The following is a 15702-nucleotide window of genomic DNA, read 5'->3' as shown; positions in this document are numbered from 1 at the left end:
TTCATTTTGAATAAAAAGCTTTTGAAAAACGGAGAAATAGCTTTGAGCTTCTAAAATAAAATTTTTGTGCTTAAAAATGACAAATCAGCATTCCCTTAAATCAGTGTCTTTTTTGATGATTAACTTTAAAAGCTGCAAAAAAAAGGCTTTACAAGCAATTTGAGACCTGCTGTGCACCAAAATCCTCCCTAAACCATATATCTGACAAAGTTCTGAGGCTCCAGGCCGTCTCACCCCCAATGACTTATTAAAAATTCAAGAGCAGACCAGTCGGATGCTATATTTAATGGCGTTAACAGGGGTCCTTTAGAGAACCCACCTCCTGCCGAATGCTCCATTAATATTTGATTAACCACCCAACACACCTGCTCATTGACTTTCATTGGTCCAAGTGCTTCTTATCAAGGTCAGTAATTACACTCTCCCACAAATGGCTAATCTGGTATAGTGTGGTCTAACCTAATGAAGGATTTCTGTCTTTTATACAGATCAACATGTTTACATTTATCAGCACATTACAAATGTGATGAATGCCAAAGTGGTAAAGCTCAAATCATTCCAAAACATCCTACTGGTGTTGTGGATGTCTGAAAACCCCCAAAGTAATATCAATTAAACCAGATTTCCTTCATGATTCTCAATATCTACTTATGTTTAACAACAAAATCCCTTCAGTTAAATAATTAAGGATTGATTGATTGATACAGATTTGTGGTTTATCCTCTTGTTTGATATAGATGTATATGACAATTAGTTCTGAAACTTCCTAACACAATGAAAACATTCCTTCTACAGAGGTGCTCCTCCAATCACTGCATTATTACATGCAGTGTGACTTCCTACCCTCCCGCGAGGTGCAAGTGTGAAATTAGCTAAAGTAAAGAGCAGAGAACACGTCCCCGACTGCCGGTACGACATGGAATAATCCTGGATACAACCCTGAGAGGAGTAATGGCTTGCAGAGGACGCTCAAAAGCAAAGTGTGCTCAGGCCAGCGTGATCTAATGAATGTGCATCATCATCGCTCTTCCTCAGGGTCAAACATGAGAGGGTTATTCTAGTAAGTTATAGACCTAAAGTCATCAGCTCCAGCAGTCAATAGTCCTGTTCACCCAGTAATGGCGTGTTTTATGTTACACATGGGAAGATCTCAAATAAGAAACTCGTGATGATGAGGATCGTGTCACTTTTTACGACATTCTCTGTATAATCCATCATTCTATTAACACAGTTAAATTGGGCTTCCCGCTGTGCTCAGAATAGAAATGTTTGATTTAGCAGTTGCTGCTCTGACCTTGTTGTTGATTGGCTGGCAGAGCAACCGGGCGTGGCAACTAAAGTTTCACCTGGTAACGCAGTCATACTGATGCTGGGAAGGTTCGACAGAGTTGGCCCCTCCGACCAATGACAAAAGGAGGAACATTTAAAAAAAAGGACAGAAGCGTATGATTTTTCTGATACTTGTAAACTCATAGTAATTACTATAGCTTTTAAAATGTGATAGACGGTGTTGTTGTCAGGGCGCTGTGATCTGGGCTGGTTGAGCATCATCAATGCCCTCGTCTGATTGGTGAAGGCTGGTCCGCGAGTGACTGCAGCATATTGATGTTCATCAGCTACCTGCCCTCCCATTCTACTGAGAAATCGGAAACCAGCTTTGTAATTTTAATGATTTATTAAAATGAGAAGGCAGAAATCCAAACCTCTTTGTGTGCGTGTGTGCATGTGTGAGTCCTGCTCCTGACTATGGAAGTGTGACAGTAATGTGACCATCAACAGCATCTGGTGAAATGAGGACGCTCATCTGGACAGCGTGACTTCATGCGACTTGTATAGATGGACAAATGTCTTTAGGGAAAAATTTAAACTCTGGGTTAGGATAGGCTGATTGACTTATGGTACAAACATTGCTTTTCCCTTCTGTGTTACAAAAGATTTTTCAGTGTTTCGTAATTTGGCTTTGGTTCATTATATGACGGTAAATAAAAGGATAGGCTGATTGGATAAGCTTAAAAGCCAGCAAAGCTATTTTGTAACACTGCTTTTGCAATTGTGGGTAGAAAAGGGTAGAAAAAGGTGAACACGCAAGGAAAACATAAACCTGGAATGACCTGACAACTGTCACCGACAGCAACAGCAAACGTAATTTCAAATGCTTTGGAGACATTTTAGTCCACATTTTATTCCATCATTCCAGCGTCAGTAGTTGACGTATAGACTGAATTTATGATTAGTCCTTCAGGACTTGCTCTTCCCCCATCACCCATGTCTTTAAATCGAGCAACAGTCGTCCTGGACTGTTTATTGAAAGGTGCATGAACTCCCCGAACTCCTTTTTCACCGTCATCTGGACGACATCGTGACAATTCTGAGCCCCACCCAGAGGCAATAACACTGGTTATAACTATTGGTGCTTGTGTACTGGTCCACCCGGCAGCAGAACTGCTGTGTGCCACAGAAGCAGGTAGCGTAGAGGTTGGCAAGATGTGAGCAGATGGCTCACGAGACAGGAGCCGTGAAAACTGTGTCAGGAAACAAGCATCCGCTAAACCTTTTGATGGAGGGGGAAAGCACAGCGCTGCAGCCAAACACGGAAGGCTCTTCGCAGATGGCCACTTTTCCCAGCTGCTGGTATGAAGGCTGGCCAGTGTTCAGAGGCGTAACCCTGAGACTTCAGAAAACAGAGCAGGCTGGATAAAGAGATGTGGGATTTAGCGCTGCCATGGATAGACATATTAATAAATAATACATTCAAATGTGATGTGTGTGAGATGCTTTTCATTCTTTTTAGAGCAAAAACAAAGTTCGAGCGTGAAGCAGTTTGGGATAATTTATATGAAATTAGTAATTTTTACCCTAAAATATAATACTTTACATCTATACGGCCGAAGTGGAGAAAGACAAGGATTAAACACAGCTGATATCTACGCCTCCATAAGGGTTGATAAGCAGTAACAAGGTTGGTGGCCGTTGCTTACAGAAGGAGGAATATAAGCTTTTTTTTTACAAAACCAACCACTGACATTGTTGGATTTGAGCTTTTATAACACCGTTACAGCAGATAGATATCTGTCTAACAGGTGTCGAAGATAATAAATGTGTTTTTTAAGGTATATATCAGGGTCTCCATACTAGCCAACCTCTGTGCTGTGGTGACACACTTCAGTGTAATTTAAAGTGAAAAAGAGTAATACAGCTAAGGTGCAGACCGGGGTATCACAGCTGGCTGGCTTAATCATCAGCAACATGTAAGGGTCAAAAGAAGAAAGTTTTAAATAATTAAATCTCACAGTGTGAGCCAAACAGAGCTGAGAAGATTGGATTACAGCTCGGCCCCACTGACGGATCCCAGTGGGACGAACAGAGCCTCCGTGTTGGGATAAGTAAATAAAACAGTTTGGGAGGATCAATATGCTGAGCTGATTATGGCTGGCGCTTCTTTAATGTCATGTATGTTTCATGAGCACCGCTCTGCTGTCTTTCCTCCCCAGCTCTGTCACGTAGCCGCACAGAGGAGGAAGTGACAAGCTTGGCTCGGCAAGATGACAAGGCAGGCGCACACCGGGGAAAGCGAAGGCAGACGCTGCTACATATTAAACAAAAAAGTTCTCAGTGGAACCACCTGGTCAGGCGTTTCTCATCGACACCGTTAAAAAGGCACTTTTACTGGCTGGTTCAGACAGGATGACGGCTTAGATACTAACAAGCAAACTTCACTGAAAAATATGAGCTGAAAACACCAATGAGTCACATTTAGCTCCAGATAAAGATGTCAAACTGGTTTTATATTTTAGTCAAAACAAAGAAAAAGGGCCTCCAACCCACACTACCACCTGTTCTAGTAAATATAGCTTCTTTATTCCCAACATTCAGTGGAGAAAATGTGAATTTCTGACATCCACAAACCCTGGTTAAGGTAGAAGAAGAAATCAAATAGGTTCTTGTGTCTGACATGAATCCATGTACATGCTCCTGCGGGCGTGTCCTCACGGTGATTGAGCCCTGGTTAATGCAATCAATGGAATGCACAGTGAAAAGTAGTGTACCACCGTTGCCCCTTCACCAAGCAACATATCCCAGCATCCTTTGGGGTTGCATGCAAAAGGCCAGACGTGGCGTGTGCTATTAATTAACAATTAAGGTGATTTCTAAGGACAGAGTATGTCAACAAATAAATTATCAATGGGGGTTTTGTATGTATTACTGATGTGGATGTGATGTGTACTCATTATACAATGTTATTATGCTGTTAACACACGAGGGCTAGTGTCAGTTCATTAGTTAGCTCCCTAACTAGTCCACTCAGCCCTGATCCCTATGTAGGCACCATGAAGTATGGAACAAGTTGGTGACTTTGGAAACAAGTAGTTCACGTAAACATACAATGAACATGCAAATCCCCTAATTGACAGAGAAGACAGGCAAAAGAGTGAGTAAGCATCCCTGTGAGTAAGCATTTGGGAGTTCAGTGCCTGGCTCAAAGGCACATCAGCAGCGTCCCTCCATGTCCCATGCAGTAAAAAGTTATTTTATGATATCAACAGTCTGGGCACAGCTATAAAAAGCCTCAGATTACAGTTATATACACAGAAAAGGAGGTAGTGCTTATCTGTGAAGCACAATTCTTAGAATAATGTGGTTGTGAATATGACAGATGAGGTTGGTTTTGATTAGTGGCTGCATCTTTTGTTTCTTTGTTTGGCTCCAAATGGAGCATGAAAGCAGCCTTCTGATCACTATCTAGACTCTCGGCTTTATTCATTTATTTATTTTTTATTATTTTATTAACAGAACTAGAATACCTAAGGAAGCAGGGGACTTCGTTTCAACACAAAAATGCATTTGTCACCGGGACTTTGACCAGAACGTTCTAGTTCTTTTAACTACAGCCAAGTTGTTTGTTAGTCTCCGGCTGACTGATGCTGCACCAACAGCTCAGTTTCATCGAGCTTTTTATCGGGTTTTAGTTAAAAAAAGAGCAAACAATAAAAAGATTATAGTTGCTTCAATCTGAGTTTGGAAGGAAAACAAGTGAGCAGGTTAACTAATGATATACGGGGCGGAGAGTCCATTTCCATCTTCATCTGAAAATCATCTAAAGTCCCAAGAAGAGGTTAATCCGCTGCATATGAGGGAGTTGACTCACATCACCCACCCTTATTTACTGTTTATGATGCATGGATCCATTTTTGGTTGATCTATTCTGGTGTTTCTGGTGGACAGCTTAGTTTCTTCACAAGCGAAACCAAACTGGCTCCAATCATCATATGTGACAATTGCCCCAAAAAGGTCTCACACGCGACAGGGAATGGATGCCTGAGAGTTTCGCTCAGAAGGGAGGAGACCATGCGGCTGTTCTGGCCCACACAGCTTCTTGAGACGTGCCGGTGATACGGCGATATAGGCGTGTGACACTCAGGACCTCCTGGGAGGAAAGTGGGCATCTGCTGTCTCTGAGGTCCTGTCACATGAAATTACAGACTTAATCAAGTCCTCCCCATCTCTTTCCATCTCCTCCGCCTCCCCGTCTCTATATGACATCCTCCTCTCCATACATCACACATTTTGACTCTTTGCCTTTTTCTCCTTGACATTCCTTTATAACCTCCCCTCCTCCACATCCAACCACCCCCTCCAACTCCCCTCCCCTCTGGCTTCTCTAGGTCCTGAGGTCAGAAATTCATCTATTCTGTTTCAGAATTTGTTTTTATATCAGACTGGAACAAAGCCTGAGGCAGTAAGTGACCTCAGAAGGGAATAGAGGATCAATCAATGGGTCTGATCAATGCAAAGCACAAAGCAAGAGCCTTTGCTATTTAAGGACGGATGCCATTATCTTTCTCCGATCCAGCTCAGATGGACATGACACAGTCAGGAAAAATATTCAGTGTGATAACTGACCAGAAATATAAACAATCTCAACAGGTAATATAGACATTTCAAACCGAAGTACTGCACACATTTATTTTATACTAAGATCTATACTGAATACCCCCCTTCTTCCCCCACGATGGATGGATAATGGATGATGGAAGCATGATGGATGGATGATGGATGGACAGATGGATAGATGGATAGATGGCTGGATGGAAGATGGATTGATGATTGATGATGGATGCATGATGGATGATGATGATGCATGATGGATGGATGGATGGATGGATGGATGGATGGATGGATGGATGGATGGATGGATGGATGGATGGATGATGGCTAGATGAATGGATGATGATGGATGCATGATGGATGGATAAATGCATGATGGATGGATGGATGCGTGATGATGGATGGATGATTGATGATGGATAGAGGATGATGGATGATGAATAGATGGAATGATGGATGGATGGACGGACGGATGGATGAATGCACGATGATGGATGCATGATGGATGTATGATTGAATGGATAGATGATGGATGGATGGATGGATGGATGATGGATGGATGGATGGATGGATGGATGGATGGATGGATGGATGGAATGATCAATCAATCAATCAATCAATCAATCAATCAATCAATCAATCAATCAATCAATCAATCAATCAATCAATTTTTATTTATATGGTGTCTTTTACATTCAAAATTGTTTCTAGGCGCTTAACAGAATCCCAGGGCCTAACCCGAAACAGGCAACAGTGGCAAGGAAAAACTCCCCTTTAACAGGAAGAAACCTTGAGCAGGACCAGGCTCATGTAGGGGGACCCTCCTGCTGATGGCTGGCTGGGTAGAGAGGAGGGGAGAGGAGGGGAGAGGACAGGTAGAGGATGGATGGATGGATGGATGGATGGATGGATGGATGGATGGATGGATGGATGGATGGATGGATGGATGGACAGATGATGGATGATGATGGATGGATGATCGCTAGATGGATGGATGGATGAATGGATGGATGATGATGGATCCATGATGGATGCATGATGGATGATGATGTATGCATGATGGATGCATGATGGATGTTGATGGATGCATGATGATGCATGATGGATGGATGGATGATGGCTAGATGGATGGATGATGATGGATAGATGATAGATGGATGGATGGATTCGTGATGATGGATGGATGCTGGATGGATGATGATGGATGGATGTTGGATGCATGATGGATGATGATGGATGCATGATAGATGATGATGGATGCATAATGGATGCATGATGGATGATGATGATGCATGATGGATGGATGGATGATAGCTAGATGGATGGATAATGATGGATAGATGATGGATAGATGGATACATTCGTGATGATGGATGCATGATGGATGATGCATGATGGATGGATGATGATGGATAGATGATGGATGGATGGATGGATGGATTCTCGATGATGGATGCATGATGGATGGATACTGGATGGATGATGATGGATGGATGATGGATGCTGGATGGATGATGATGGATGCATGATGGATGGATGGATGATGGCTAGATAGATGGATGGATGGATGGATGGATGGATAATGGATGCTGGATGGATGCATGATGGATGATGATGGATTCATGATGGATAGATGATGGATGAATGGATGGATGTGTGATGATGATGCATGATGGATGGATGCAGATGGATGGATGATGATGAATGGATGCATGATGGATGGATGATGGATGATGGATGCTGGATGGATGATGGATGCTGGATGGATGATGGATGGATGGATGATGGCTAGATGGATGGATGATGGACACTAGCACAGCAACATTTGCACTCTGCTGTCTCTCCAACTATTTGTCACAGTAGTTAGTCTAAAACAAAGAGCATCGTAAAGCCCAGTGCAATGAAAGACTGGGAGGAAGATTTGAATTTCCACAGTGAAGGGTCAAACGTGCACACATTTCTGAAGTTGCGCTCCACTCCTTTGGGTTTCTCAGTCATGTACAGATCCGTGTCCCCTCTGTGAAGTTTGCTTTTGCAGATATTGGCACCAAATCAGGAGAAAACCACAGTGAAAGACGACCGAGCTTTTGTCTGTCAGTCACACCAGCAAATGACTGGAAATGCTTTTGTTACTTTACTGGTCACAGTTACAGATTAGCATTTAGAGTTGGTTCTTCTGAGTCCCTGATGATGTGCATGAGCTTATGTTTGCCAACTCTTAGGACTTAGGACCCAAACTCCCACTTGGATGCAGGAAATGGTGAATTAACCTGGACTAAACTTGGACTTCTCTTGCTTCATGGGATTCAGTCTCAGCTTTAAGGTTGAGGTATGATTGCTCAAATAAAACAATGGCTCCACCTTATAGTGCAACACAGCTGGACACACCAACGAACATTGATATTTGGCAACATGAACAACCAAGTGCTTACGTTCCCCTCCACAGACGCAGCCAACGCCCAAATCCTCTCTATTGTGGTAGTTAGAGGCTCACTCACCCATAGCAAAGAAAGGGATCCCCAGCAGGGTCGAGTTGAACTTCCCATCTGATATAAAGAAGATCCCTGCGGCCGTCACGTTAGCGATGCAAATGGTGAGCACGCCAAGGAGGCCCAGGAATGGCTTCCCCCTAAGGCAGTCCCGCATGGAGCTGGAGATGGTCGCAGCCAGGAGCACCAGAACCAGACTGACCAACACTTCACTCTTGGCCAGCACGCCCGTCTGATGGAAGTCTCTCCACAGGCTGAAGGAGGTGAGCGACTGGATGTGGAGCTGATCGGTGGCGTGGGGAGCCTCGGCCGTGGACAGTCTGTCCACAAGAGCGCAGAACTCGTTCTCCCAGCGCTCGGCGATAACGTCCTGCATCGCGGGACCATGGTTGCGGAGGTAGTAGGTGATCTGGACGGCACGGGCGAACTTGACTTGCTGGTCACGACTGTTGGGTGAAAAAGACACGCCGCCCAGCTGGTGTCCAATGAAGGACACGCGGCCATCCTGTAGGAACATTTACAGAAAACGTTAGTGCTACAAATGAATAATTGAGAGAGACACACACAGAAACTGGGGAGGGAGGGGGGGTTGTTACAAAACATAAAAGGGTACAGCAGCTTCCATCCTGCAATGCTAATCACAATCTAACTCATCTCACAGATGAGGACACGGCTGTGAAGGCTGTGCGTCTCCCATTTAATGACTGAATTAATTTCATTCTATTGCACATGCCCGACATTAATGTCGATGAGATAAGATAATTGTGTAGGGACAATTGTAAAGAACTATCCCAGTCAGTGTGTCAGGATGAGTCCCAACAATATAGAAATGTTGCTGCGGCTGCTGCACGCTGGTCTAAATACTGGCTGCAAAACTTCACTGTGGGTCTTCATTATTCCACAGGGGAGGTCATTTATAGTTGGAAAGATTAATATGACCAAAGGAGAAATGGGGGGGGGGATCTCCAATCCATGATTGTTTTTGCTCATTTCACAATGAATACAGATCATTGCGAGGAATGTTGTCCTGTTAAAATGGGTCTGAGTGTGGCCGTGTGCTTTTAGTAGGATCACAATACTGCAGTGCGTAAGCAAAACCACCTCATGGGGGAAAAACCAAAAAGCCTGTTTCATTCAGAAAAAATCTGGTTAGGATCCAATTTAGCTTCAAAGCAAAGTGATAAAACAACGGTCCGGCAGGGCATCGCTCTGACACTGTAACATCTCTGTTTGATGTTTCAGGACATCCAACATCCTACGCTGGTCGAGGTCAGTGTGATGTCAGGAAAGTCAAGAGTATAGCTGCAACGCTTGATCTGCAAATACCCCCAAAGTCTGCACTCTACCCTGCAGGCTTGGATTTACACGACTTCCGGTTGCTCTTTAATCTTGTTTTCCTTCCAGCTAGCTTCCAGAAGAAGCAAAGATGCACTCGATTGCTTCCTTCATCTGCAACATCTATTAGTTGCACTTCCACATAAAGCCTGGCTGTAACGGTGGCACCTCCTTTATAAATCACAACTTCCCACAGCAGCGCAGCAGCGCCTGTTTAACAAGTCTAATTTCCCAACATTCTTGAACACCGGTCTGATAAATAATCCCACTGGTTTATTTATTTACAGCAGCGCGCGCCTGAACTCCAGTGTGACACAGTCTTATCGTTTCAGTCCAAAAATGTCTGCTTTCATTTACAATGTAGTGAGAGTAGATGCAACAGATCCAATTGCCACAATGTGGGGAGTGCTATGTGGAATCTTTTGTGTTGGTCTAAGCAGATCTGTGAAGAAGTAAGTTGCTTAATGCATTACATGCATAATAGGATAAATGCCCACAAATGGACACCCTGAAATCACATTATTGCTACCATTCATGTGGTTTCAGTCACTTCGCAACTGCTGGTTTTAATGTCAGTTGATTCCACACGATTTGCCTATTCCTTTTGTGCTTCACTCCCAACTTGGCGCTTCAAATTTGTCACTGGGTGACATTGTACAAGTGTGTTTATGTAACGTAATCGCTCAGTAAATGCTGCAAGAACTCATGAGGCTTTGGCTCTAATTTCTGTTGTGTAATTGCACAAGGCTAAAATCAATCTAGCGCACTGATTTTCCAAGTGACGCTCAGTTGCTGCAACATCTGTACAGACCCATTTTTAAAAAAAGAAATAGTGAATAAACTTCCAGCGAGAAGGAAGATGTGTAAGTTTCTACTTGTGCTTGTGAGGGGGGAAGAATTCCAGTAGGCAGAAGATGTGTGCCGCACACGGTGAGATGTTGTGACATCTGTGGGACGCTGAATGATGTATAAAGAGGAAGGAAGTGACACCCCCCCATCTGTCAGAAACGTGATGGTGCTGTGGGGAGGAAGGGGAGGAGGAAAGCGCTTCCAGCTTTCATGAAATCATTCAATTAGAGACTGTTAATGAGTTATTACTGAATGTGGCACTGATGCAGAGGCCGGTTTCTATGGAAGCCTGCTTTTTTGCACCGTAGCGGGTTTTTGTCTCTCTTAATTTGCATGTTTTTTATAATGTTTGCTATAATTAGTCCTCCTATACATGCTGCTATACTTTTTTACCCACCACCACCAGGCAGCTTCAATATAGATGTGCGTGTTTGATTCCACAGTTGTCTGGTTTGAAATGACAGAAAGGCGGATCATGCCAATCAACTTAGGTTCCTGGTGACCTGAAATGACTTTATTAGTATTTAAGGGGACATTGGGAATTGTTTTGATTGTTTTTCCATTGCTGTGCCCTTGGGACAAGCCAATTATTGGCACAAGCATTGCTAATCCCATCAGACTGCTCCTGTCTATTAGCCGCTCCTCCAATCAAAATGCCACTTCAACTGGATTGAAGCGGTCAAAGATCTTCTGGATATCAGCTGTTTATGCGTTTGCTGTTAGTCTCACCTGACATTGTGGCGCAGCACATAAATCTTATTTTGTTATCTTGCTCCTGTGAAGCCCGATATTGGTTTAAAGGCTCTTTATTTTAATGCTCCCAACAGGAAAAGCTTTTAGATTTAGTGACCTGTTGTGGTCTCAAAGCAGCTGTTACTGTTGTTTGAACTTTAGCCTCCGACAATTTCCTCTACTTGCAGCACAAACGATGCAGAATACCAAGAAAAAGGCCCTCTCTTCTCTTTACATCTGTCTAATGAGTTACAACATTGAAAATATTTTCTTGCTTACATATACAGTATATATATATACATACATACATATATATATAAAAATGTGTGTGTGTGTGTGTGTGTGTGTGTGTGTGTGTAAGATAAACTTTACTGATCACACATCGGGGAAATTCACATGTTACAGTGGTAGCCCGTGGTGTACAGTAGAGTATAGTACTAAAAGAAAAAAAAGAAAAAGTCCCTGTGTGTGTGAGTGTGTGTCCGTGTATGTATATGTATGTATACACAAGTCTTGATAATGGTGAATCTCACATGGTTGTGGATTCTTTCGTTACCATCCATCCATCCATCCATCTATCTATCTATCTATCTATCTATCTATCTATCTATCTATCTATCTATCTATCTATCTATCTATCTATCTATCTATCTATCTATCTATCTATCTATCTATCTACAGTATTATACATTTTTAGTATTGATATTTCTAGAAATGCTAAAAGTGAATGTTTAAAAAATGTTTAGTGGTTTGTAATTTGTTTGGTTTGATAATTACACAGCAATGTTGCCATAATGTGTTGTGTAATGTGTAATTTTCTCCTCTGTCAACATATCACAGATTACACTGCAACGTCCAATCAGAAAGCTCCAATTGACCACCTGATGTTATTTTTACAGGGATGCAGTTGTTGGTGAATACAAGAGCAAACTTTTCACATTCCTCACATCTACATTTTCTGTTATTGGAGGACTTAACTGTTCCCACCAGTCTGTTTGTCTTATCTTATCTCACTGCTTCATGTATTTATAGGTTTGTAACTGACAGATTAGAAGGGCGACAACTAAAAATAGTACCAGAGAGAGTGAAGCTAAGTCTCTACATTTTAAGCATTTTCTCCAGGGGGCACATCTGAAGTCAGCTCAGCAAAAAGGAATTTATCTAGAGATGACGCCTGTAAAACATGCTCAGAAATAAACCCTGCGTGAGACATCAAAGAGGAAGATGAGGCGCAAGAAGTCGGGCAAATCAATTAGCCCAGACAGCTCGTCAAACAGGCTGACAGACGAAAGGAGGATTCAGGAGACGTGAGAGGAGCTGGAGAGGAAAGGAGGTCACATCAACCTTCAAACAGAGAACAACTGCAATTGCTGCTGATGAGGAGTTAATTATAATGCATGAATCTAGTGTAAAGTGCAGGATCAGCACATGTTCAGGAGCACAGAGGCACAGGGCACAAGTCTGCATATTCATACTAAAGACGCGTCCATTGGTAACAGCAAAGTTTTAAACCACAGTCAAAACTTTGTTGCTACCGTCCAGGGCCAGGACATACTAAATCAGCACAGATACTTTGATCATGATCCAGAAGTTGTGCTGAAAAAGGGACTTTTGTCACCCCATTCCTTGGGTTTCATTTTGTCTTCATAGAAATTTTTTGTTTGATCGTAATGTTGTGTGGAAAATGATGCATTTATCCACACACACACACACACACACACCACACACACACACACACACACACACACACACATCTACAATCAAACATTAACACTGCATTGATTTATGAAAACTATTAAACTGATCAGAAGACATATCAGGTTGCAGGTTCAGGTGTAAAATCAGCATAAAAAAAGACATGTGAGATGTAAAAAGACGGGTAACCTATTGTGATGCACCAACCTGCCAATATACTTGAGTTATTGCTGCTTTCAGGGTGCAGTGACAGTCCAATGAGACAGATGTTGATGAATTTGCTCATCAACATCTGTCCTCATTGAGGTGTCATTTGGGCTAAATATCTGTCTGATCCGAGAGAAAAAACTGCATCAAATGTTCTAAAGATTCAATGAATATTCGGATTAAAGCACGTTCAAAACCAGAGACGGCTCATTTTGGCAGGAAAATCATTTCATGAATGTATTTTTTTTTTTAAAAACCCCAAACTGTTTTCCTGTTAATGCAGTCAATACTACGACTGCTGCCACACCAAAATAACTAAAGAGCAAACGTTTCCATCCTTTTAGAAGTGTGACACCACCTCTACAGACCCTCCTCCCAACAAATTGAGTCAAGTGGGTTTATTTTCATTTCTACTGGTGTATAACAAATTTTCCCCCCACTCGTGGTGCCCTGCACTCCAGCTGCGATGCTACAGCAGCCCCTCCAATGCTGGTGTCACGCTGCATACGTGTCAGTGCGCGCACATGTAGAAGGCACCAGATGCAACGGCCTGCGGTCCGCAACAAGCTGGCTGTTACAGGGACCTGGTGGGTGCTTACGGTGATGTGTTACTAAGCAAAGGGCGCCGTGGACTCAAGGCCACGCAACAGGAAACCATCTCCTTGCTGTTCACCCGTGACCTTGCGCTCGCGGACGGCAACGAGTGCTGAAATCTTCTTCGGCGTGATGACAAATCTTGTCTGCAACAGTTGTCTGACACGGACCAACTGCAGCCATCTGCAGAGCACCTGCATTAGATGCACCTGCACATTAGGCATCCTGCCCTGGTTTTACAGATGCTGATGCTCTGCCTGCGTGAAAAAAAATACAAAACCTGGAGTCATGGTGCATATCTGCCTGGGAGGAAAATAAAGGGAAACACTGCATCAAAAAGAGGATATCCCAGAGTGTGTGTGTGTGTGTCAGTGTGTGTAAGGACAGAGGGGTTACATGCAGCCAATCAATACACCCGCACCACCGAGGGAAAAAAAACCCTGCAAAGCCGGCTTGTCTGTGCGCGTTATGGAGAGGGTTCCCTCTCAGTCTGTCTACAGGCTGCGTTCATTCAGAAAACCACGGCCGGCATGCCTCAGCTCTATTCACGCCGCTGCACCGGCAGTGCGCCAAAAATCTTACCTTTAACGTTGTGTTCGGGTAGCTGACGGGCACCTTGTGAAAAGTGCTGTTGGAGAGAACAGCCTGTCTGATGTCTTCGAAGATAGTGATGATATCATCCAACAGACAGCGCTTGTCCCGGTGCCTCAGGACGCAGAGGTGCGCGAAGGTGTAATTGAATCCCTTGTAATTGACGCGCAGTTCCAGCACCTGCTTGTGGACTTGCAGGACCTGGTCGGCCAACTCCAGGATGTTTCCCCCGGACTTGGCCAGCAGGATCAGCCTGCCATATCTGCCCGGCGTATGCAAATCCGAGTACAGCTTGTGCTTCGACTGATCGATGGAGAACAGGCTGTTGGCGAGACTCCGCTCGATCTTGGCGAGGCTGTGCGTAGGGGCGACCAGCACCTCCAGGTCGGTCTCCGGCTTAAAGCGGCTGAGCACGGTAGATCCGAAAATGATGGTGAGCACCGCGGGGACGGTGAGGAAGAACACGGGGTGCCTGCTAACGAATAAGCCCAGCCAGTAGAACGAAGCCTTGAGCCCTCTGTGTATCACTTGCCGCAGCATCCTCCACAAAATCCTGCATGCAGATGCCCCGTCTCCTCCGATCAAGCACATGTGACATCAGACTCCGAGCCCCGGCTTGGTCCAAGAGAATTACTCCAGGCTACAACATGTACACACACGCACGCACGCGCACGCACGCACACAAGCCACAACACCTGGGGGGAAAAAAACAGCACTGCAGCAATTCGAAGACGGACGGACGCACGGAGACGCCGCGGTCAGAAAAGCAGCAGCAGCGACAGCCGACCGCAACGAGTCAAGTCATCCCGGCCGCCGTTGGAGGATTCCGCCGCTCAGCATCAGCACCAGAGTCGCCTTCGCTGCTGCCAGCTGCAGCGAGGAGCCGCGGCGGCGGAGACTGCATGTGTGCGCCGAGCGCCGGTGCGCCGCGTCCGAGCACGCCAGATTTTTTCTGTTTTTTTTTTTTTCTTTTCTTTTTTTTAAAAACTGGAACCATGTGGTTGGAGAGGGAGGGGTGGAGGGAGGGGTTTTGGTCCTACCTGATTCCTTTTCGGTAACGGGCGTCCTGAGAGTTGTAAAAAATAAAATGGAAAGAAAGAAAGAAAATGTTGCTGCGGCTGCGGTAGGTGGCCGAGAGGCAGCCCGGCATGGATGAGTCAGTGTTTGGCTTCATGAATGGGGAAAACCCTGCTTGTGATGAGCTGCATGCTGAGTGATTTCAACAGGCCAGGTCGGGCGCTGTGAGAGGGTTTACCAAGCACGGGTTATTCCCCGTATTACTCAACATCTGCGCACCAGCAAAAACACATTTTACACAAAAGAC

The 15702-nt window shown here is 44.2% G+C and overlaps 1 protein-coding gene across 1 annotated transcript in view; it reads right to left on the bottom strand.

Moving 5' to 3' along the window:
- Window positions 1-15470, bottom strand: part of ptchd4 (patched domain containing 4) — a 28323-nt gene extending 12853 nt beyond the window's left edge. The window contains exons 1-2 of the mRNA XM_057017113.1: window positions 14370-15470; window positions 8385-8880 (exon numbers count right to left, since the gene is read on the bottom strand). Coding sequence (XP_056873093.1) covers window positions 8385-8880; window positions 14370-14969 — 1096 coding nt within the window. The 5' untranslated portion in view covers window positions 14970-15470. The remainder of the gene's footprint in view (window positions 1-8384; window positions 8881-14369) is intronic.
- Window positions 15471-15702: the final 232 nt, after the last annotated feature.

The sequence above is a fragment of the Takifugu flavidus genome, chromosome 19, assembly GCF_003711565.1.
Source record: "Takifugu flavidus isolate HTHZ2018 chromosome 19, ASM371156v2, whole genome shotgun sequence".
Lineage (NCBI taxonomy): Eukaryota > Metazoa > Chordata > Actinopteri > Tetraodontiformes > Tetraodontidae > Takifugu > Takifugu flavidus.
This window is presented reverse-complemented; position numbering and strand designations above follow the sequence as displayed.